Raw genomic sequence first — 24927 nt, forward strand, 5'->3', positions numbered from 1 at the left:
TCTTGAAATTTCTCGACCTAAACTTTTAAGGAAATATAGGAAAACGAAAAAATATTAAGAAAATATTAAAGTACTGGAATGACAGAAAAAATATACGAATACGAACTAAAATCGAAAATATACGAACGTATACGAAGCTATACAATTATATGGCAAAAACAAAGTATGTGTTATAAAAAAAAATAGAATCCGAACGATTTTGCTGCAGTCCAAAGACCTCAAAGTGACCTTAAACTATACGAATGTACAAATACATATTATCTATATGTATATACATATTTATTTACAGGGTGTACCAAAAGTTGCTGGTTATTAAGAACAAAAAATTACATAGAAACTTTTGGCTTATCCTGTATAGATATATATATTTCCTTTAAACTGTGAAAATTAAATTCCCTTTAACCATTTTAAACGTCTCAAATCACCAAAAAAAAATTATAAAGAACATAGGATTTATAAAATCCTTCAAAAAAATTTTGTGGTTCCTGTTCGATGAAATTTTCCATTTAATAAATTGAACTCACGTGCGATTGAACTGTTTTCACTACTACGATAAAAAATTTAGAAAATATCTACACAATTCTTGAGGAAAAACTGAAAAATGTTGATAAATTTTTTTAGTAAAGTTAGTTAAAAAAAAAAAAGAAAAATTAATCAAAAACTTTCCAAACTCAAAAAATTGACAAAAAATCTCAAATGAAGTGTCAACATTTTTATTTTTCATAATCAATTGAAAAATTGGGCGTCAATGGACTGTCGCAATTGTTCGTCAAATTATCATTATTGTATCGGAAATTCTTGATGTCTGTTGGATCCATTGAATTTTCTGGTGTTGCCATTATCGTGTTGTCTGGAGTTGAGAACATATCGAAGTCAAATGTTGGAGCGCACATTAATTCAGAACCGGATAAAATTGGATCTATATAAACATATATAAAATCTCGAATTAAAACAAAAATTTTAAAATAAATGAAGACATCTATAACGGTTGTCTATATTTAATCGGATAAACTTGGATCGGAATATTTATCGGATAAACTTGAAATTTCCAGATAATATACTTAAATGTATGTACATTCCGGAAATGGAAAAAATCGGAAAAATTCTTTGAAAATTCTAGCTGGATATAACCCCCTAATCCGACTCTGTTCATGCAGATGCATCCTATTAGTTACAAAATTTGACGTAAAAATATAAACATGAAAATTTACCTGAATTATTTTGACGACTCGAATTATTTTGACCATTTTTGACATCATTATGGGATAATTCTTGATTTTCATAATCATTGGTTGATAGCGGTAGAGTATACGACATTGGATCATCACTCCCAAATAACTAATTGGAAAATAAATAATTAATTAAACACTTTGTTTTTGGAAATTTGAATGTCCAGGGAATCAAGCAAAATACTGAAAGCGAACTCGAACTTTCTACTTTGAAAATGATACATCGGTGGAATTCAATTCCCGAAACATAATGAAATTTTAAAGGAAACGCACAAATAGGCTAAAGGGATGACAATTTCGGATTCCTATTTTGAAAATGAATGCATTAAGCAAAGGGGTCAAATAAGAAGTTTAATTTGGAATACATACCCCTAGCAACGCGTTCGCATCGATACTATATCCCTCACCAACAAGTAAATCCTTTAACGAATCCAATTCTGTTTGCATGGAGTCCAAATGATTATCTAGATCGGAGCTGCAACCATACCCATTACTTTAGATTACAGAAAATACTCTCAAATAAAGCATACAAACCGCCTGGAAAGAACAAAACAAACTGCTCTCCAGGATTGATTAAAAAATACTTACGCTGTGTTTAGTTGAGAAATTTCTGGTAATTGAACTGTTGCAATCGCACGATTATTTAATAACTCATCTGTATTCACTAAATTCTCCGTAGATGTTTGCACGTCTTCGTTGCTAATCGGTGATGTGCTCGTACTTGGTTCAATAGCACACACTGTGTTTGAGGAACCATCTCCAACTGTTTCAATAGGCTCACATTTAATTGGGGCTACTACTTCACTACTCTGTAAAAGTTCGTTTAAATCCATTTGAGAACCATTTTCTAATGTAATCATTTCACCATTTTGTGAATTCTCATCATTTGATATAATAAAACCAAACTCATGCGCGGCTGCTTTTAAGATATTTGCATCCCCTGATGAGACCATTATTGTTTGGATACCATTATTATCAGTGGTATTTTCTGGTTGGATAATCGCATCAATAATTGTTGAATCTTCGGTTAACTCATTCAGTAATTCGTTTGGTTCAGGTTGTTCTGATTGTGATTTAGGATTTTTCGCTTTTGATTTCGATTTTGTTTGTTTCTTCTGTTGTTGAGTTTGTTGCATTGTTTGGGGTGGTGGTGTAACTAAATGTGGATTTGTTGCAAATAATAAATCTGGACTTAACGGACAGTCTTCATCGTTACTTCCATCATCATTTGTTTCATCAAAATCGAGCAAAATAGGTGAAGTATTTTTGGAGTTAGATGAATTTGTACTGCTTCGGGTTCGTTGTGATTCTGGACTATGTACCTCGATAACCGGTTCAATATAATCCTCTAACATACCTGCTTCCTCTAATAGTGTATTATCGGTTGTGTCTAGTTCATGTATGGTTGGTCCTGGTGATTCGGATGTCCTAGAGATTTTTTTCGCTTTTGTACCATTAATTTGTGCGATATCATTGATCATTAACGGATATCGCCGTTTAACACCCAAACCGTTAATATTATTTCTAGATGGTTGCACCAATGACACTAGGAACTGTATTAGCTGTTAACAGAATAAATTTTAGAAATACATTATTATTTATGTGAAGTTGTTACTATTTATTAGGCCCTTCTTTTAAATTTTTTTAAATCAACATATCACGAATGTTTCATCTGAAATTAGAATTATTCATTATCAAATTTTGATGATTTTTTTCCGTGATTTCTACACAATAGGGAAGATGTGTGCGAGGCGTATGAATTCTGTCCTGAAATATTTAGGAAAAAAATATTTACAAAATGGAATCCGACAGTTAGGTTTTACTTTTCGGGAGGAATTTAAAATTCCCTGGCTATTTATGAAGTCTCATAATTATCGAAAAAATCCAGAAATACTGTATTTGGCTCAGATTACGATCATTTACTAAGATGAATCGAACTCCCAAAGCTAAAATTTTGTAGTTAACATTAATGCTGAATATATTTCCAAAATAACGGTAAAGATTCGGGTTTCCAGAGTGCTATCCCTACCCTGACCCAAATTAAAAATTCCCTGACATTTCTAGATTTTCCAAGTCGATTGGTACCTTGTGAATTGTTTTAAATGAGGTGCCTTAAGTGAAAATTTTTCAGCAGACATTCAAAGAGAACAAATTGGATTTTTTTAAATTCATTGAGAGTTCGAAATTTTTTTAAGGTGTTCAATTATTACGAAATCAAAATTACGTAGGTTTATTTATTTTTTACTTTATTAGAAATAACAAATGGAGCGAGATATTCGCAATTTTCATCTCTCTCCTACTACAAATCCTCAAACCCCCCCCCCCCCTAACTAATTCATTCGCTTAAGGGCATACAGAAATAACTCTCCGAAGTTATTCTTAACATTACGTTAAATTCAATAGTGCCCATAACTCCTTAACCATTGGGTTTTGGATAAAGTATAGAAGACACTTTCGACTTAAAATTATTCAAAGAATACGCTCTTAAGCTATGTCCATCGAGTCACGGAACACCCTGCATATGATAAATTCGAAAGTTCCCCATCAAGAAGGAAAGAAAGTGGCTCAGATATTATGAATAAGGAAGCTAAGCATAATCGGGAATAAAAAGCGCAATATAAAATATCTTGCCAAAATTAACTAAAATCTAATCCATAACTTTCCATACAACAAAGTCCCTGACCATAATCTTGACTGTGTTTGCAAAGAAAAAGAAAAAGGTGCTAACGGATTTGAAAAGTAATATTTAAGGATATTTCAAGGATTTTCCAGGATTGAAAATATTGTTTTCAGGACAAAATTAAAAATCAAGGACATTTACAGGTTTTCAAGGTTTTTAAGGATCACTAACACACCCCATGAAAACAAAATAGAAATTTTTCTTATCAAAATCTTTGCAGATTTTTAACCTCTCATCACACTTTAGCTCACTTGATTTATGAGTCATATAAAGTCTTCCCTATTGAAACAACAACACGATGAAGTGATTTCAGTAAACTTTGATCTATCTGATTGGGAAAAGAAAGTTTGAATTATGCGTTTCCGATTTTGAAAATCTCTATACAAATAATGATACCTTGTTTACAATTTGTTGCTGTTTGTGATGTTTACGCCTTAACAAAGATAATTCACGCCATAGCGCAACATTATGCTGTTTCATTGTGGCCAATTGAGCATCCAACGATAATTGACGGCCACGCATTTGTGCAACATCTTTTAATACTTTTGTCATCATTTCCATATTCTTACTATCGCCATTATTATTTGGTATTCGTGATGACATCTTTAAAAAAGAAAATTATACAATTGATTACATAAACATTAATAAATTTCAATTTTCTGTGAGGTATCGAAGAGGCACAACATACAGACATCGGGATTCTTTTCTTTTTTCATTGGATTATGGAAGGTAGAGATAAGGAAAATCATTATATATAACAAGTGAAAACAACCAATTGACTGAGTTAATTGTTGAAATACCATGTTTGGGCAGTGTTGATGACGCAATCGTTTGTTTTTTTGACGTCACGTAAGTAAAGAAAGATATCCACTCTTATATAGCCACACATTCATAACTTATATTCCCATATAATACATATGTACTATAAAATTTGCACTTACTTAATCTCTTAACGGTTTACCAGACCCAATTGATCTATGTTGCTCATTTACGAAGTCGACCTCACTTTTTATGTCCTGAAGAAGCTGTAAAAATTTCAGCTTGATATCTTTTTTCGTTTTTGAGTTATTGTGTACACAGACGGGGATAGACAGGCAGACAGACAGACAGACAACCAGAAATGGACTAATTAGGTGATTTTATGAATACCTATACCAAAATTTGGTTCGGTGAATCAATATTTCTAAGCAGAAAAATAGTGGCGCTGCTGTAGAAAATGTGTAAGTTGTAAAAGAAAGTTGTGCATTCTACCTCATATTTTAACGGATTTATCCTTAAATATACATACCTTACGCTTAATTTTCTCAACTAGGGTAGGTTCGCCTTTCTTAAAATATAAATGTATAAATTCAATTTCTTCGCGTTCTCCTTTGTGAATTCCATTTTCAATATTTGATACTTTATGAAATCCATCTAAAAATATCCAAAATTATTTCTCAATTCATTGTTTAATATATCACAGAGTTTGTACAACTTTTCCCACAAGAATCTCGAATTTTTCCAGGAGTAAAGCTCACTTACAACGCAACAAAATTAATGATCCTATTTTAAATATCATCAAGAATTTTAAGGACTTCATTACTTGTCAAAAACTGTACAAATCTTTAGGTTAGGTTATATTGGCTGTCCTCGAAGGACACACTTAGGCTATAGAGCCCATAGATGCCATGTGTTTAACCACCTTTCCGCTGATAATTTCATTTATCAGCTCCTCAATTTCAGAGGCTGAGTGCACCTCCTTCATGCATATACCATGCACTACACCAGCCCATCACAACTATTAATTGAATTAATTTTATTGCGTAGGTGGGAATCGAACCCACTACCCTGAGCATACCGCGGACGGAATTGGTTACGCCCTAACTGAGCTAATATAGCGTCAACCTTTGGAATAATAAAATTAAAAATACTTACACATGTTTAACTGTCGCACAAAGCTGGCCATATTGCTATGTTTATAAAATTGTGGCAATAATTTTGTACAAAAATCGCCCTGATGTTTTATTATAAATGATTGTCCTCCCTATAAATAAAAAAAATTCCCGAATTAGACCAAAATATCAAAGTGGGTTTTGGGATATGTTGAAGTTTTGACCAATTCTGAATAAATGGAACTTCTTTTTAGCTGTTTCTAAAAATTTCAACTTATATAATACCATAATACTTTGTTTGGGTATGAAACTTTGGGTCCATCCATTTTGGGGAAGTTTGATAAATAAATTATGGGCATTCTTCGTTGCCACAATAGAGTATGCATGTTAAAGACAGATAGCTTTCAAGGAGACAAAAATTTAACACGAAGAATTTCGGAGTTTAAAAATAAATTAGGATAAAAGGAAAGTTTTGATTAAATTTGGGATAAATTCTGATAGGAAAATTAAAAAAAAGTTTTTCCTCCATTTCAAAATGTCCCAATAAAGAAGCCTTGGCTAAACTCGTTTAGAATAAAAACAGTCACAAGCCCGCCTCTAGGCGACTTTCCAAAAATGCCTGATTCCAGAGGAGAAAACTGGAACACACCCAGAAATATTCAAAAGTTTATTAAAACTGTAGGGCTCCTGGAATACTTTTGAAACAAAAGAGGTACAATAAGATCAAATTGATCGTAGTCAGGGCCGGGAATGCAAGGGGTGTGTGGGGGCTTATCTGTTTATATAATAGAAATTGTCGAAATCAGACATTTTAGTGACGAGTTACTTTGAATAGGAGAGGGAGGGAGGAATTCTAAATCTTACATTTTTGTTTTAGGGTCTTATGGGTCATATTTTATGAAAAAATTCTCTAAATATTTAAGATTGAAATATCGGATCCACTTTTTCCATGGAATATTATTAACTTGAAAAAAAAAACCTAACGGAATAAATCCAAATGCGATCCATTTAGACCATTTTTCGTTTTTCTTTTTTCTTTTTTTTTTTAAACCAAACAAGACATATTTTCTAAAAAAATTTACGGTTTAGAATTGAATTGGAATTTTTCCCCAAGACTGTGATAGCCGTCCATTTTAAAATTATTAGCAATTTCGGTTACAATTGATCATTTTATCAAACAGAAATATTTGTAAATAGACCGAAAATTATAAATATTAACTAGGATAATCAAAGAAAAATTTTAGATTACATTACTTGCTCCCACCCGGAATCTACGAAATAAAATCCAAGCAAAAAATAAAAATAAAAATATACAAAAACAAAAAATTATCCTGTCAATAAAAAATTTATACAGAGTACCCAAAAATTGCAAAAAAAAAAATCAAAATGGATTATTCTAAAAAAAAATGAATGTTTTCCTATTTGTTTATAAAATGGTCCTTTTTTTGGTAAAAGTATCCAAAAATGAGTACATTAATGATGATGACATATTAAAAATTTTCCATAGTTTACTAAATTAAAATAAAATTTAAAAAAATAAATGGAAAAATTTCAGATGAAAATGAGAAAATCAGATGACTTAAGAGTATGGTTAAGTTGTCAATGATACCATAATAATATTTCAGTACTTACGGGACTCCACGATATAAGATTATCTGTTTTTTCATCATCAACCATTTTCCATAATTTATTCAGAAATGCAGGCACAGGTGCACCATTTTCAAATACCGGACGCATTTTCTTAATCGTTTCAATAAATACTATGGATTTAGCACTCAATATTATGATAAATTTTCCTTTAAATTTTCTGTTTGTATATAATAATGTAAAATGTGTTATGTATTATATTACAACTTTAACAAAGTTTCACTTCAATATAGGACTAATGAATTTCACTGAACGACAACGTTGTGTTACATGTGCGCTTGCGTTTTTTCTACCCCACCAACACAAGTCACGTTGTAGGCAGCGTGTTATTTCGTTGTTCATAGTCGTTTCACATTTTTATTGATATTTTGTATGAGTTTAAAATAAAACAGATGCAGATACAGTACTTCAGACAATGACGAGCTGTTTTGTTATTGGTCGAGAAAATGGTGTTATCATGATGCAATCTTTTTTGTGTATAATTTTCTTGAATATCCTACGTTTTCGTCCCAACAACATTCCAAGATCGATAAAGCCTAACCAGTTCTAAACAACGATCATCGATCTGATGCTACGTCAGAAGAAGGAAATTAAGTTCCCACAGTGGTCCAATAATTCCAACAGTGGTAGTGGAGGCTTGGCAGAGATTTTTCATCTATACATTTAGATTTTTAATCTTTTGCCAGGTCGTTTACTTTCAATTGTTCAATATTCAACGTAATCTGGAAGTGATTAACTGAGGCACACATTATTATTGACCCTGATGGCACAACTACGTTAAGAATAACCTGGATCAGATCATTCTGTGGTCAGATGCGTTGGGTTGAGGACTATTTTTAAGAATTGTTTAATAAAAGTGTTTTTTTTTCCTTAAAAATGGTATATTTTTTGATTAGTGCATTTTCTTCTCATTTGAATTGTTTTACAAAATAAGCTCAGAGATAAAACTTATTCAAGCCCAATAAGTACTAAAAATTCACTCGTTCCAAATTTAGTGCAATTCAAAAATTTTTTTATATTAATTTTCAAACTTCAATATGTCGAAAATTAAGCAAAAACTCAAAAAAATTTTATTGTAAGTGTTCAGCAAATCTCACCGAATTCAATAATTCTAGGGAAGGCATTACGCCATCGTCAAAATTCATTTTTCAACGGGTTTCATGAAGTAAAAATAAAAATTCCGATGCACTTATTTAATTCATTTTAAATGCATTTTTTTCATGATAAAGAGTACATTGCCCTTTAATTAAACGACTTATTTATGTGTAGAAAAACAGGCTCAAAAGTTAATTATACTTAATTCATTTGTTATCATTAATTTCCTTTGGAAAAATTATATTATCTTGATCTACCTAAATAGAGGGGTGATGGGTCAATAAATGGGAACATTATTTTGTCCTTGATCTGAAAAGGTTAAAAAAATCGATATAATATATCGATATATATATCTCCTCAATTTTATATTCAAAAATATGTTTAACGGAAAATTAGCCTTTGTGTGTACATTTGTCGATTGACGTTAATTTATAATTAATCCGAACTTGGATAATTTAGTAATTTATTCGGCATTAACGGTTTGACGTGAGCAGAACTTATTATAGAATACTGCAACGGTGAAACAGGTCAAATTGGACGAAAGTTGGCTTAATCCACAATGAAAACTATTTCTAAATTTGTGGAAAATTTTCGAATTAAAACTTTTTTATATGGACCTTCAACTATAATAAAAATAAAATTATTAAAAATTATTCAGTAATTGAAATTTAAATCCATTCAATGTGATTTTAAATGGAATATTTTGAGAATTAAGAAGTACAATTTCAATATAAATATGAAAGTAGTAGAATTAAGAATGTTTATTAAATCAATATTGCATGTGGTGACATCTATTTTAATTTATATACATTACTTTGTTTACTACGCTGTAGCTGTACAGATATACAATCATAATAATAACATGTCTAGCCTCTATATGTATCGGTATTATATACCGGGTGTGACTCTAAATATTGTTGTTGTAATGTTTTAAGGCATGGAATGATTCATTCAGCACGTTGAAATCCATGTGTTCTACCGGTAGTCATTGCACATTTAAATTTCAGCACCCAAAACTACAGAGAGAGCTACAATTATTTATTATTACTATTTTTTATATTTTTTGGATTAAAATTATTTCAGAAAGTGAATTTTTACTCAAATTGGAGACAAGAAATTTTACCAATCAATTTTTTTAAAGGGTAACCTTTTGAAAAAATCGAAAAATTCCCAAAAATTTTTTTGTTTCGAAATTTGATAAAACTTAGTTTATAAGATAATTTTAACCCGAAAAATTCAAAAATCGGGTTAATTTGGTGATTGAGCTATAAGTTCCTGAGAAAAACGATATCTTTGATCGATTTTTGATGTTATCTCGAAAACTATTCCTTCAATCACCAAATGAACCCGATTTTTGAATTTTTTGGGTCAAAAATACCTTCCGAAACAAAAAAATTTTTATAAATTTTTCTATTTTTTTGAAGGGGTACACCCCTTGAAGGGGTACCCCTTGAAGGGGTACACCCCTCGGAAATTTTTCGTTTCCGATTTGGATAAAACTCATGATATACGATAATATTGATCCAAAAAATTCAAAAATTGGTTTCATTTAACAATTGGAAGGGTAATTTTCGAGATAACGTCCCAAAGGTCCAGTGTTAAGAAACGTATAAAATTATAAATTCCTAAGGAAATGCTCTCATCAAAAGTTCATATTTCCCTGCTCCCACAAAATTATCTAAAGTCACACTTTGGGATGGACAAAATTGGTCCATAACTTTTATCAATCTTAACCTATCCTTTAAACAGTAAAACATAGAAGTCCGAACACACAAAAAACAAGTGAGAACAAACAATTAACTGAGTTAATTGTTGAAATACCATGTATAAAAATTGTTGATTGTCACCAGTGCTAGCGTTATTTTTAATAAACTAGAAAAGTTTGAATAACCAACACAATTATGGCAACCTTTCAGCCACCATTTTGATTTTCGGAGTTTTTTAAAACTATTTTCTGGAAATTTTTTGTTTGATTTTGAGAATATTTTACAAGATTAGTTTAAGGTACCTGCAAATTTTCAACTCCTTATCTTTTATAGTTTTGAAGAAAATGGACATCAAAGTTCTGCCCTAATTTGCACCCACATTAGTAAAAAATTTACGAAAAAATATTTCAAACAACTTTTTTTACAGAAACATCTAAGATTGATTGTTTTAATAAGAATAATTGTTTAATGTTTTTTTAATTTAAAAAATTTTTGATACTATTCCGATTTTTTAGCCAGCCTATATATATATATATGTATATTGATAATAGAACAGTGCATGATGGGCTAACTTCGTTTTGTTGTTATTGGTTACTGTTAAAAACTATTTATTTACATGATTACAACATTTTATTACTAGATTTATCCATTGATTCTTATCAAAACGGATAAGAAATCAAATGCTATCACTATTGACATTACGAACTTGGCCGTATCTTAGAAACTGAATGTTGTGCGAGTGCGGATTGGATAAATCAAAAACAGTCAATTCTTACAACTTATAACATACGGAAATCGTAAGCTTTAGTAAGTGATTCTGCAAAATCATTCCAAAATAATGGTACGTGCATGGTATTTGGGTAAAATTAAGGATGATCAACGTTTGGAGAATCATCGAGATCCAGAACAATTTATCGATTTAAAAGATTTGTACGTGAAATCGGGTGTTGAACATTTTGAGGTATGTGTTTTTTTTTGTGCTTGTTTATGTTTGGATTCTTGCAAACCCCACTATTTTTTATTACCTTTCTAAATATGTGTTACATAACCTGAAATGTTCTGTCAAATTGTTTTGTGACGTTAAGTCGTTGAAATTATTTCTGGTCGGCTGTATTGAATGTATAAAATATGTTTTAATTGTTTAAAGAGGCCCTATTTTAGGATTTAAATGGAATTTGGGGACAAGAAACATTTTATCTACTAATATTTTTTTGAATTTTGAACGATTTCGAACGGTTTTGATTTTTATTTTTAGGCCCAACTTACCTATTCAACATCTTAGTTTACTTTTTCCCCAAAAAAATCCACTGTAATTTTTCTCCAAATTAGGAATAAAAGGGAGACTTTCTGCTCGGTTTAAAATGCTCTGGAATGTACAAAAAAATATTCACTTGTTCGATAAAGCCTTCAATTTACATATTTTTGAAAATTCGATGAAAATTTTGTATACAGAATAATTTACGGAAAGAATTTTATTTTCGGACCTTACCTACCTACTATGCCATCAAGGTCAATTTATAAAATTGTATGAAGAAGGTCTTAACAGATTAGGAGATAATCTGAAAAACCAACAATTAAAGGCATGGACCAGCTACGAGCGAGGGCGAATCGCCAAAAGCCTGTTGGGTGATAACCTGAACAAGTTCCAACATCAGATTGGAAAAAGACAATCTCCCGCGTGTGACAGATGCGGAGAAAATTCAGAAGAAACATCGATCCACTTTCTCTGTTACTGCCCGGCGCTCATACAGCAGCGAAGCAAATGGTTTGGTCCGGCCATAGTCGAACCAGAAGAAATTAGGAAACTCAGCGCTAGGCAAATCCTGGGTTTCAGTACATCAGTTGGTTATAATAGCCACTGAAAAGCGTAGCGGGGATAGAGTACAAGGGTCTATTTGACTAGCTGCTCTGAATCATTGCTTCGAGGCGCGATGCTCGAGCATGGCCTGCAAGGGCAAAAATTATAAAATTGTATTAGAATTTTGTTACGGAATTCAATGACTTTTTTAGCTGAATTTGAACTCCCTGACATTTTAAGGTATTCCAGTAATGTGGTCACCATGAATGAATATAATTTTCGTCTTTTTTAGTCCAAAATTTGGTTGTAATTCTATCGATTTTCCCTAATCTTGTCTAAAAAAAAATCGGAATAAATTTTTTGTTTCTAATTTCGATAAAATTGACCATATCGGGAAAATGAAATAAGAAAATCGTGTAACTTTAGTTTCTGTCTCTAGATACCAGTAAATGACTATGAAAACAATGATTATTTGCAAAGTTTACGACAAGGAATGGGAATCACTTACTGCGATGAGATCACGTGCTCAAAAGAATGTATGTCGAATTATGAGGAGAAATTGAGAATATTTTTCGAGGAACATTTGCATACTGATGACGAAATCCGTTATGTCTTGGATGGATCTGGTTATTTTGATGTACGAGATGCAAACGATGAATGGATTCGAATTGAAGTGACCCCCGGCGATTTATTAATAATACCAGCTGGAATTTATCATCGCTTTACTCTTGATACAAATGTAAGTCTTTTTTTGGCACACCAGAGAGTTTCTTGGTAAGACTTTCTTTGCCATGAACCGATTTTGATGATTCTTACGTCAATCGATTTGTCTTAATCTTCCCAGGACCACTGAAGATATGGCAGTTTATCGGAAAATTTAATATGGCGACCACCAGACGCCATATGTGAAAAAGAATAAATTGAAAGTCTACGAAATATGTTAAGTAGGGGTATCCTTGAATACTTATTAGACAAATGGATTGAAATTTGTTGCATCAGATAGAAAATAAAATTCTAAGACGAAAATTCTTCTTCCATTTTTTGATCCGATGCACATACACTCATTCCTTCCTAGACATTCACACACACCAGCGGAACGTTGAAGCACCTCCTCCCCCTCATCGCTCAGATCAAATCAAAAAATGAAAGTGGATTTTTCACCTAAGAATTTTATTTTCTACCTGATGCAATAAGGACATCCGTTTTGGTGATGGGACACCCTGTATAAAGATTGGTGTCTCTAGAATGTAAAAATTGAAGGAATACCAAAAATTTTCTTTGCTTCCTTAAAAGAGAAGTCTTCGGCTTTAAAAGACACGTTAAAATATTAATAAAAATTTTTTGTCCACAGAATTATATAAAGGCCAAACGTTACTTTGTGGGTGAACCAGTTTGGACGCCACATAACCGTCCAGCGGATCACATGGAATGTCGTCAAGAATATTTGGAGAAACTCCAATCATTAGTTCAACAATAATTAATTATTATGAACGATAATTAAAAAGTGAATCGAATCAGATTTTGTTAACCAAATTTTTTTGGATCAGTTTTCATCGAAGTAAATTTATAATAAAAATTTATTGTTATGTTTGTACAAATTTGAGATATTAATACATATTTTTTGATTATAAAAATTTTCTGGACTTTCTTTTTCTTGTTGATATCTTCAAACAAATATATGGGGTGGGGGGAGAGGGGGTCTTAGAATAGTTTACCATAAGCCGAATACTATTTTATCCATGTAAGTTGGTTTTTTTTTTTAAATTGTGGATTCGTAACCAAATAAAAGTAAATAAATATTTGTTATTTTTTAGCCTAATTTAATGTGTGTGTGTGCGTCTGTCTGTTTGTGGCATCGTAGCTATTAAACAAACGAACCGATTTTGATTTTTTTGTTTTATTTCGCTGTTAGGTGAGTTAAATCGGATAAATTTTATTTGAAAGGATTCTGATGACGCCACAACGTTTTTCAACATTTTTGTGAACAGTCCAATACTAATTTTATTCGTTTGTGGGTAAAAAGTTCGAACATCGAGCAAAAACTATTAACTTGGAATGAATCATGTTTTGTTTGAAAATGTTGCGTCACTAAAACTCATAACTTTTTGAAATAAATAATTTTTTGAATTGTTTCCAAACATTGTAATGCAAGTGTTTATAAACACTGGTCAAGTAATTTAAGTTTTACTTTTATTACAGAGTGTTTAAGGTATAATGTTTAGTAATGACACAAATTATTATCGAATATCAGACTTCTTTCACATTATCAGCAAACATTTATTGCCCAAGAAAACATAAACCTTGAAAACTATTTCCCGAGGTTATTTCGTGAAGTATTTTCGTACCTGTGTTTTTTATGAAATTTTTAACTCGTAAAATGTTTCATACTACTTCTGATCAATGCCTTCGCCAGCCAAACGGCCAGAGAGGGGGAAATCTGAAGAAAAAAAAGCAGACAGTTTTAGAGGGTCCTGAGTGTTAAAAACGGCAAAACAAATTTTTGCTTTTTTCCTAAGCATGTGATTTCATTTGACAGATTTAACAGAGATTACGAACGATAACTCGAGAATAGACATCGAGCTGAAATTTATGTCTCTTGAAAATATTAACAATTTTCCTGGAACATTTTGTACATTTAGAAAATTTATGCATTCATTAGCAGTGAAAATTTTGAAGGTATATAGGTGTGTTACTTGTTTGATGGTTATTGAACTTTTGTTCTATTTTTCGAAAACCGCATATTTTTGGCAGAAATTCATTCAATTATTGACAATTATAAATAAATAATTTCTCTCAATTTCAGTTGCCTTGAATTCGGCGACAAGACAGCTGCATTTAATAACAAAAAGTATTTTAAATTGACGATCTAGAAAAATCGATTAGTCCAGGCGCTGCCATATTTAGTCTATGCGTAGTCGTTTTACGAAACGTCTCTATAAAAGTTCTTTCGTATGACCAATTCTCTTCGATGCTCTAATGGGGGAACAAATCTGTTGTCATTTCTAGAATGAGGAAACTTCCGAATGAATTCCTAAGGTTGCAACTTTACTCTCACGGCGAAAAAAAAAATTCTTTTTACTAGAATCATGAAAATTACAATCAAAATTGTAATTATCTTGGAAATACAAAGGTGAAAAGCTTCTTGAGTTATCAAAACCCTATATTTATAGATTGAATCGACCTTATTCGAATTTGCAGTCTATGTGCTTAACCAGCTGTTTGCCAAAAGTGGGGACAATCAGAATTTTTGGTTCTAATCGAAGGGGAGGCAAATCCACGTTTTATAGTCTAAAAATTTCAGAAAATATAACAGTAATTAGATAGATATAAATGCATGGTCAGTCTACCTTCAGGGTGGGGCAGCTGACCACTCTTGCCGTCCCCTTGAGATGTTCATAATTCATGTATTTTTTCCATCATGCTATTACCTTCAAAAAATAGCATTAGTTTACGCAAAGCGTTTATTAAACGGGGAGAGCAAAATAAACATTTAAAACAATTGAAAACAAACAATTGACTGAGTTAATTGTTGAAATACCATGCAGACAGTGCTGATTACTCTATGACATTACACATACATATATGTCACACATACATAACTGATATTCCCATATAATACATACTATACAATTTACGCCTAATTTTCGACCTCACAGGTAAACAGTGATATTTACTAAAAAATATTTCAAACAAAAGTTGTTTATTTTTCGATAAGGAACAATTTTTACATTTAATCTTTTGTTTTATGTCTAACGGTTTACAAGATGGGTCCTACGGATCCAAGACCCAATTGTCCTATGTTGCTCATTTACGAACTCAACCTCACTTTTTACGTCCCGAATACGCTGTAAAAATTTCAGCTTGATATCTTTTTTCGTTTTTGAGTTATCGTGTTGGCAGACGGACGAATAATCGGAAATGAACTAATTAGGTGATTTTAAGAACACCTAAACCAAAATTTTGTTCGTCTCAATATTTTTAAGCGTTACAAACTTGGGACTAAAGTTGGTATACCTTACATTAATATATTAATTTTCAACCCTTTCATTGAGAAGGTAATTAATTCATTAGGTATTTTCATTAATTTGTGAAAAGAACTAAAATTTAATTAAAGCCTGTATAATCCCCTCCAAAATTTAATTCGAGATACGCGTCTGATTTTTAGTAACGCCACTGATTGTGAATCCAATAGTTACGATACTGATTAGTATCAAATAAAAATAATAATTTATAATATTTATAGACAATTAAATATTGAAATAAAACACTAATTATTAACACGAATTGGAAATTTATTTTATAAATTGTATCGAATTTAAATTAATAATCAATCAAACTGCAATAAATGAAATATATATTATCTATAGAATTCTTGAATACGATATTTTAAAATATTAAAATGAACAAGTGCTTATCATCGTGGGTAAAACTGACTGGGAAACTTTTTCATACGTTCATATTTCACACACTACAAAAACATGTTTTTTTTTTTAATATTTCAAACATTTCAAATCGATCAATCAAGTTTACTCAATGTTTGTTTGATTTAAACTTAGTTACTTATTAACGTTTGAAGAAGTCGTGCTTCCAAAGTGTATTTTATTAATTCAATTTTAATAAGTTCATTTACAAAAAAAATTAATTTATAGTTTTTATCTTTACTTTAAACTTTAAAACCATTTTGCGTAACTTACTTAAGTGTGAGTGAGTGAATAGGACTACTTGAAATTAAATACCAACTTAAACTTGGTTTTTTAAACCGCGAAATTTTAAAATAAGTGTAAGTTATTTTTTTTTTTTTAATCGTTTTTATTAAGGGGAGATTCTACTTTAGACTTATATTAAAGTTATTTTAAATAATTTTTACTTAGATTATTTTAAGTAATTATTACCTAATTAAAAATGTTTTTAAACATTATTTTAAATTTTTTTTAAGGGGAGATTCTAGTTTAGAATACACAAAATTTTGTATCTGTATCTGAAGTTCACTTTAAGATACAATATACATTTAAAATATATCTACCCTGGTGGAAAAAATATTTGAAAAAAGAATAAGTCTTAATAAGTCTTAGGAAACTCTGGAAAAGTCTTAGAAACTTTAAAAAAATATTAAGAACTCTGAATAACTCTGAATTAGACTAGTTGAGACGTTGAGAAATTCAAAGTTCCTAAGACTTTTTCAGAATTTCTTATTCTTCTTCAAATATTTTTTCCACCAGAGTAGATACTTAAAAAATAATAGTATCTAAATATAAATACAAGATACAAAAAGTCTAGATATTTGTGTCTACATAGAATACAGCACTGTTTTTTTTGATGCTTTAGACTAGAATCTTCCCTTAAACACATATTTTAACTGAATATATAATTCTTGTTTATTATATTTAGCTTGCAAATTTTTGATTTGTTTATATACATAATTAAAATTATGGATTATAATAAAAACAATATTTAAAATATTATTTTTGTTAGGCAACTGATTTTACCGATGTGTTAAATTAAGCGGATTTGTTGGAAAAATGAAATATTTCACACGGATAATTTCCCATCATCCGTATATAATTGCATTTACAAGTTTTTTATTTTCATTATATTGCGTATATTCGTCAATTTATGTAATTCCTGTGCCAAATTTTTCAGATCCACAATTGGTAAGTACATTTTTTGACTAAAATTAAGGATATTTAGAATTAGAATTAGAGACCAAGTCATTCAACTAGTACAAACTTATCCTCCGATAGAAAATGTCTAGTGGGCGCCTTTGCCAATAAATTTAAAACAGTTTTACAGAGTGTGCCAGAAGAAATTTTACTTATTTTGTGAACACTTTGAATTTTTTGCGAACATTTGAGAGAATCGTCAATTTTTGAGAAAAATTACCTTTTCCCATTACAAAATTCTTGGATTTTAAAAAATTTAAAAAATAAAAGTGAAATTTTGACCATAAAAATTTGTATCCCCAATTTTGATTGAATAAAGCCTTCTCTAAGGCGATTTATTATTAAAATAACCCGAATTGAAACTATTTTTTAAATATATTTTAGGGATTTGAAACTCGAGGTACAACTTTATCAAATCGATACGTAACATGGACAAATTTATTAAAAGAATTAAAACCTTCTGGTTTATTAAAACAGTTCCCAAAAATAAATCAACAAATTATTCCAAATGCTTTAAACAGAAATACGAAAAATCGTAATAAACGGAATTTGCGTCAAGAAAAACCATATTTTTGTGGAAATCCAGGTATAAATTAAATATTTATAATAATCATTTGAAAGAAAAATAAGAAATTTATTGAAAAACAGGACCGGATTATTCAAAATTCATAGTGAAATCGAGCACAAATTCAAATATATTTAATTTTAAAAATGTACAATGGTTGTGCAAACTGCAAACGTTAATTATGGAAAATAATGTTACGAAAACAGTTTGTGAAACAAGATCCCGAAATGATTTCGAATGTTGTCGCCCTTGGTCCATAGATAATTATGTTGCCTTATTTAATAATCGAAGTTCATGCAGTGATATCATGGTAAGTTTGTCTTTTTTATGTTAAAATATGTCCCAAAAGTTACTTTACTGAAATGTATTAACAGGCCGAGGTCCAGTTGGCAATTTCTCAAAAACATTTGAAGTTAATTTTGAATAACTTCGAAAACTCCGAGATTTTGATACTTTTATCATAGTTTTTCCGCCGTAACTCTGTCTTAATACATAATAATGCATTATTCAAGCTACTTTTGGGACTCTAGGTTATAGTCCAAGCAAATTTTTTTACTTAAACTATGAAACGAGCAGTTTTCCAGCACAAAATGCTAGAATTTTTTCATCCAAAAAGTTTTTAAATATATGCAATTTTATTACACAAATATGTTATAATGTTCAAAGATTCACAAATTTTTACAAACTCATATAAGCTACGATGGGAAATTGCTCGTTCCAAGCAGAAAATTCATCAATAACCAAACTGCAACTTACTTGGACTATTCGTGTTAAGCATAAATTTGTTGTCGTTTGGAAAACTTAGATTTAATATTTTTGGCAGCTTACTTTTACTAATTCCGAAATTTGCCCACGGGCATAACCAGATTTTGGCACAAAGAGTTTTGGATCTCGATTTTCCAAGCGATTATAGATTTTACGCATGCCCGACCATTTAGAACATTGATAAACGTGTATTTTCAATTTTTTTAGCCACGGGATATAAAAAATATAACAAATATGTTGAAAAAATGTCAGAAATATGTCCATAAAAAACATTTACGTCCACATTGTTACGAGAGTCGTAAATGTGAATCGTTTATTCCACACGAATGTATCCAGAACAACATCGCTTTCAACATTTTCTTTTATTTAATGGACAAACAGTTTTTACAAGGAAATGATCGAGTATTTAACACCAATCGAAATGTAGGGAGAAAGTTGTACAAAAGGGGCCAGCCAAAAAAACATCATTAATTTCTTGAAATATGCAAATCTTAGTGTTCTCGTTTCAATCATCTTTCCCCTTCTGTGCAACTTTCCCCTAAATATTAATAAACGATTAACAATCGATTATATATTTTTTTTTAGACAAATTACATCGATTTTACTTCGATTTATCTACCGATTGCAAAAAGTGAAGGTGTTTTAGATTTCTTTTATGATTTAAAAAATCGTGGTTTTCAATATTTTGATAAACTTGAAATCGTTGCGATTGATTTTGGTAATATAATTCATTTATTGTCTTCGAACTGTCAAACTTAAATCTAGGCTTCAAAATTTATTACAACAATCCTTAAACAATTGTTTTTTATCTCTGAATTATGGAGGGTAGAGATAAGGAGAACTATCTTAAATAAGAGTTAAAGTAAAACAGTTACAAAATTGAGCAGAATGGCGCTTGTGTAGCAGGAGGTGTTTGATGTGAAATTCTCTATCCTTCTCGAACAACTTGTTTAGATCTTTATCTTACTCTTATTACTTTGAGCACTTCTTTTAAAACTTACACTTTTGCTACATTAGGGCCACCCTTATTTGCTGCTTTTCGAAGGCAATTTTTATAGAGATGGTTCTCCTTATCTCTACCCTCCATACTCTGAAAGGGTTGTCCAAGTAATCAGTTCTTTTCTATATAGATTTGAAAATTACTAAAACTTTGAAACTCAATATTCCTGAATCTGAGCAAATTTTTCCAAGGCATTAATTACTGGCATGGTGGAAATATTTATCCGAAAAAGTTTTGAAAAAAGGCTTCCTAAGTCTTTTTTATCTGAAAAACTAAAAAAAAAAGTGTGGATAAGTCTAGAGTCGAATATTCTCTAAGATTTCGGACTTATTCTGTTATTTCGATTTCGAACTTATTCAAAGTTTTTTAATAGAATATAGTCCTATGGCCAAGCGTAATTTTAGTGAGTTATTTCAGAAAGACTAAATATTTTACAAGTGTTAGCCAGCTTCGTCCTCAATCGTAAGCCTATTCTGCGTTCTCTAAGCAGGGGCTTTGGCCTCAATAGAATTCCAATGTTGTATCTCTTGTCTCACGAAGAGTGTTTTTAATCAACCGATATTGAAGTAGTCGATGTGAGATCGTCAGAGATCGTCAGCAATGATAATGGAGACGGGGGGGGGGGTGTATAGCTAGGAGAAAGGTGCTTAGATTCAAGATTAAAAGATATTGTAGATTATATTGTGGATTAGTAAAATATTGTGGATTTTAGGGTTGAATAAATATTTATACGAATAAAATTGATTGATTTTAGGTTTAAAAGATAAGTTATTTGATGAATCTGTCCTAAATGACATAAAATACGTGATTGGTGGAGTAATATTCGTACTAGCTTCCATTTGGCTTTACACGGAATCGTTATGTATAACAGTTATCGTTATTTATTCGATAATCGCATCTTTAAGTATCGCCTATTACATTTATCATGAAATATTTTTATTATCGTTTTTTCCATTCATGAATATCCTCGCTGTTGTGGTTTCAATAGGTATTCAAATTCGACTTAATTCTATTCGAAAATATTAATGCTAATTCGAATATTCGAATTGATATAGGTATTGGAGCAGATGACGCATTTGTGTTTTGTAAATTTTGGAATGCACCAGAATATATTCATATTTCAATTGAATGTAAACTATTCCGAACATTTCAACATGCTATTGTTTCGATATTTCTAACATCGTTAACCACTGCCATTGCATTCTACTCTTCGATGTTTAGTTCAATCACTGCCATACGATTGTTTAGGTAAAAATTTCTGGATGTTTCAGATAAACTTCTACTGTAAAAAGCACTCTATTTAAAAAATATAATTATAAGAAAAACAAGAGGTGTCGTGGGACACCCAGTTGGAACTATGTTGGTGTGGTTTATGAGGTATTGTTGTTCAAAAGGGGCAAATCTGGGAAAATATGTACATCAAATTGCGACATATCTTGTAACTATTTTTTACCGTAGAAGTTTATTTGGGGCGATTACCCTGAAACACTCAATAAGTAAATTTAAATGATAACATTTTTTTTTTTCAGTATATTTTCTGGTACAATCGTTGTAGTAAATTTTCTAATAATGATCACATTTTTCCCAGCATGCGTTGTAATATTACAACAGTTCAAATTAATCTGCAATCATAATCGTTATGTAAATTTACATAAAAAGTTTATACGTTTCTATCATTGGCATCAAATCTATCAAAACTGTTACACGAATTTCGAACAACTAATCGTTCTATGTATCATGAAACTACGTTGGTTTTGGTTTACTATCCTCACATTGTTGGCTGCTTACGCATCGTTTGTAATCTGGTTCTACGGCGATCAATATTTACCAAATCAACGTGATTTTCAATGGTTTCGCAATTCGCATATTTTTGAACAATACGATTTTAATTACAAGGACCGATTTTTATCAGAAATGGAACTTATGGTAAGTTTTACAAATGTTATGTTTTATGACAGACGTCAGACGCGGATTTACGATTCAATAGGTTTGAAAATATGAAATTTGAAAAAAGTTAAAATTTATGTAAAAATTTACTTAAATATTCTGATTTCGAGTCATAAAAGCACATTTTTCTTTTAAAATATTAAAATTAAAAATCGTAATTTTTAAACTGTATATCACGTGACCTAAAACGCGGGTAATCCCTGCTGTGATGTCATAGTGGTATGAGTCATAGACCATCAGTTAGTTCAGTGTAGACAGCTGGGTATAATATATCCATAGATAATAAGTATTTATATTTATTATAATCAGATGTCTATGAATATATCTGTCAAACTTATTTGTGTTATTTCGTATAGTGATACCCATATTACGTCATCAAATTAGATGCCCGCGTTTTTGACAGTTTAAAAAAGGTTTAAAATTTAAGTTTTTGGCAAGAAAGTTTGTGTATTTTTCCGAAATAAATTTTTGGTGGCTTTTTATTAGAAAAATCAACATTTTGTAGTACTTTTACAAAAATAGTGGAATATCCTATTTAAGTCGATTATCCTGTTAAAAATATCACACATTTTGTAATAATCATTTTTCTAGAGAATTTTACGTTCTTTTTCGAATTTTTTTATATTTTCTAACATTTTTCGAAATATATTATCATGCTCATACTCGCGTTATGAGCATTTTGCTCACGTTCGATTTAAAACATAAATAACTTCTTATTTTATAGGATGTGTACAAAATGCCGATACGATTCGTTTGGGGTTTGCATCCAAACGACAATGGTAACTACATGGATCCATATTCCTTAGGTCATCTAAGTTTTGATGAAACTTTTGATGTATCCCATCCGAATTCTCAAGAATGGCTGCTCAATTTTTGTAAGAGCTTAAAAGCTCAACCGTTTTATTTATACGAAACTGGTCCACAATTCTTAAATTGTTTCCTAGAAGGTTTTATAAAATGGATGAAGCGTCGCTGTACGGATCCAATCGAGAAAACCGATTTAACACCATGTTGCAGAGAGGAGACATTCCCATTTAAACGATCCATTTTTAATAAATGTATTATCGATTACATGGATGAGTTATCGCAAACCCCTTCCACATATTTTGCACCAAATGATGCTGGTCCAAAATTTATTAAATCGAGTATCGCAGTTTTGATTGTCGAATTTTCTAGTAATTATTCATATACGTATTCGTACTACGAAATGCATCAGTTTATCTCGTCCGTCGAAAAATGGATGCAAGAACAATTAACAACCGCTCCGAGTACCATGAAAAATGGTTGGTTTGTTACCGATTACGATTTTTATGACTTACAAAAATCGTTAGTTAACGATACTTACATAGCAATGATTTTCTCTCTTGCTTTTTCATTTATCATTTTAATCGTGGTTACCGGAAACTATTTGGTTAGTATTTTTGCATCGTTTACCGTTCTAGTTATCTTACAGTTAATAATCGCAACCCTAATTTTATTGGGGTGGCGATTAAATATCTTGGAATCGATTGCCCTAACAAGTTCAATCGGTTTAACCGTCGATTTTAGCTTGCATTATAGTATTGGGTTTGTTTTGAATAATAAGAAATACACGAATACGGATCGATATAAGTCTACAAAGTTTACGCTCTTCCAAATGGTGGGACCTACAACGATGGCTTGTTTAACGACAGCTTTTGCAGGTCTATTTATGTTACCATCACAGATCCAACCGTACATCCAGATTGGAACTTTCTTAATAGTTGCCATGCTATTCAGTTGGATCTATTCGACTTTTTATTTTTGCTCGTTACTTGCACTTTTTGGACCCAACAATAATAATTACGGATATTGTAATTATAAGTATATTCGAAATTGTTTAACAGGTCGAAATTCTAGTACCGACTATTTACCAGAAGAAATCCCATTGAATTTTCTGGGTAATAATTGTTTCAGAAATCGATCATTTAGTGAACCGAATTTATATTGTGGGATTCCGATTGAAAATAAATTCAATCCTTATGGGTCGTTGCCAATTCTTGTGGATCGATTTGAAAGTCGTCATTATGGATTTAATAAGTGTAATGAAACCCCACCACATTTTTACGTGTGACTCAATTTTTGAGTTGAAAGTTTTCCAAATCTCAAATCAGTATTCCTTTTTTTATAGTTTCTAGTTTTTACGTATCCTATTTTAGAAGATTTCTTTAAGATTTTTGTGATATTTTTGTAAAATTTGTACCTCATAGTTAAAATAAACCCCATTTACAAATTTGTTATTATTTTTTAGATTACACGAAATAACTTCCAAAATTCCCTAATAATAATTCCCGATGTTCCAGTATAATTTACATAGTATTCCTTGATTTTTTTTTTAGAAATTCCACACTTGTTTTTTGTATTTTTCCTATACAAAAGATTGGGATTTTTGGGACTAATTACTTCTAATATTGATTTACATTCAAAATGTTTTGTGGTAGTTTTGACCCAAAAAGTAAAAAATTGGGTTAATTTAATATTTAGGAGAGTAGTTCTTGAGACAATGTCAAAAATTGGGTTCATTAAACATTTGGGCTAATAGTTTTCAATATAACCTCAAAAATCGATCCAAGATATCGTTTTTCTCCGAAATTACTTGTTCAATTACTGGGCCAAAATTACCATATAACGTTTGTTTTAACAAATACCAAAACAAAAAAATTTTTTGTGAATTTTCCGATTTTTTCGAAGGGGTACCTCTTAAAAAAATTACAAAAAATCGAGAAAAATTGTTCGTTTCCGATTTTCCAAAATATCGGTTTTCTCCGAAACTACCGGCTCGATCGTTAAATCAAGTCAATTTTTGAACTTTTCGGGTCAAAATTACCATATAAACTGAGTTTCAACAAATTCCAAAACACAATATTTTTTTTGGCTCTTATTAAACTTAATCTAAAATTATACCACTTACTTAGAGTAGTAACGATATATGTACTGAGTGATATG

At 30.7% G+C, this 24927-nt stretch overlaps 3 protein-coding genes across 3 annotated transcripts; 2 read left to right on the top strand and 1 right to left on the bottom strand.

Annotated features, from left to right (window-relative positions):
• Positions 1 to 697: 697 nt before the first annotated feature.
• Positions 698 to 7656, bottom strand: LOC123302740 (heat shock factor protein). Its single transcript, XM_044885814.1, has 8 exons — positions 7413 to 7656; positions 5824 to 5932; positions 5198 to 5322; positions 4306 to 4512; positions 1818 to 2791; positions 1599 to 1722; positions 1212 to 1338; positions 698 to 919 (listed from the first exon to the last, which is right to left on the bottom strand). The coding sequence occupies exons 1-8, from the start codon at positions 7515 to 7517 to the stop codon at positions 714 to 716; spliced, it is 1977 nt and encodes a 658-aa protein (XP_044741749.1). The 5' UTR covers positions 7518 to 7656; the 3' UTR covers positions 698 to 713.
• Positions 7657 to 10803: 3147 nt separating this feature from the next.
• LOC123302784 (1,2-dihydroxy-3-keto-5-methylthiopentene dioxygenase) lies at positions 10804 to 13660 on the top strand. Its single transcript, XM_044885877.1, has 3 exons — positions 10804 to 11189; positions 12466 to 12765; positions 13378 to 13660. Exons 1-3 carry the CDS (start codon positions 11067 to 11069, stop codon positions 13501 to 13503), a joined length of 549 nt encoding a protein of 182 aa, XP_044741812.1. The 5' UTR covers positions 10804 to 11066; the 3' UTR covers positions 13504 to 13660.
• Positions 13661 to 17545: 3885 nt separating this feature from the next.
• Positions 17546 to 24200, top strand: LOC123303059 (protein dispatched). Its single transcript, XM_044886156.1, has 9 exons — positions 17546 to 17677; positions 18071 to 18272; positions 18335 to 18561; positions 19224 to 19418; positions 19602 to 19734; positions 20771 to 21004; positions 21072 to 21264; positions 21546 to 21942; positions 22688 to 24200. The coding sequence occupies exons 1-9, from the start codon at positions 17546 to 17548 to the stop codon at positions 24053 to 24055; spliced, it is 3081 nt and encodes a 1026-aa protein (XP_044742091.1). The 3' UTR covers positions 24056 to 24200.
• Positions 24201 to 24927: the final 727 nt, after the last annotated feature.

Source organism: Chrysoperla carnea, chromosome X (assembly GCF_905475395.1).
Source record: "Chrysoperla carnea chromosome X, inChrCarn1.1, whole genome shotgun sequence".
NCBI classification, from domain to species: Eukaryota; Metazoa; Arthropoda; class Insecta; order Neuroptera; family Chrysopidae; genus Chrysoperla; species Chrysoperla carnea.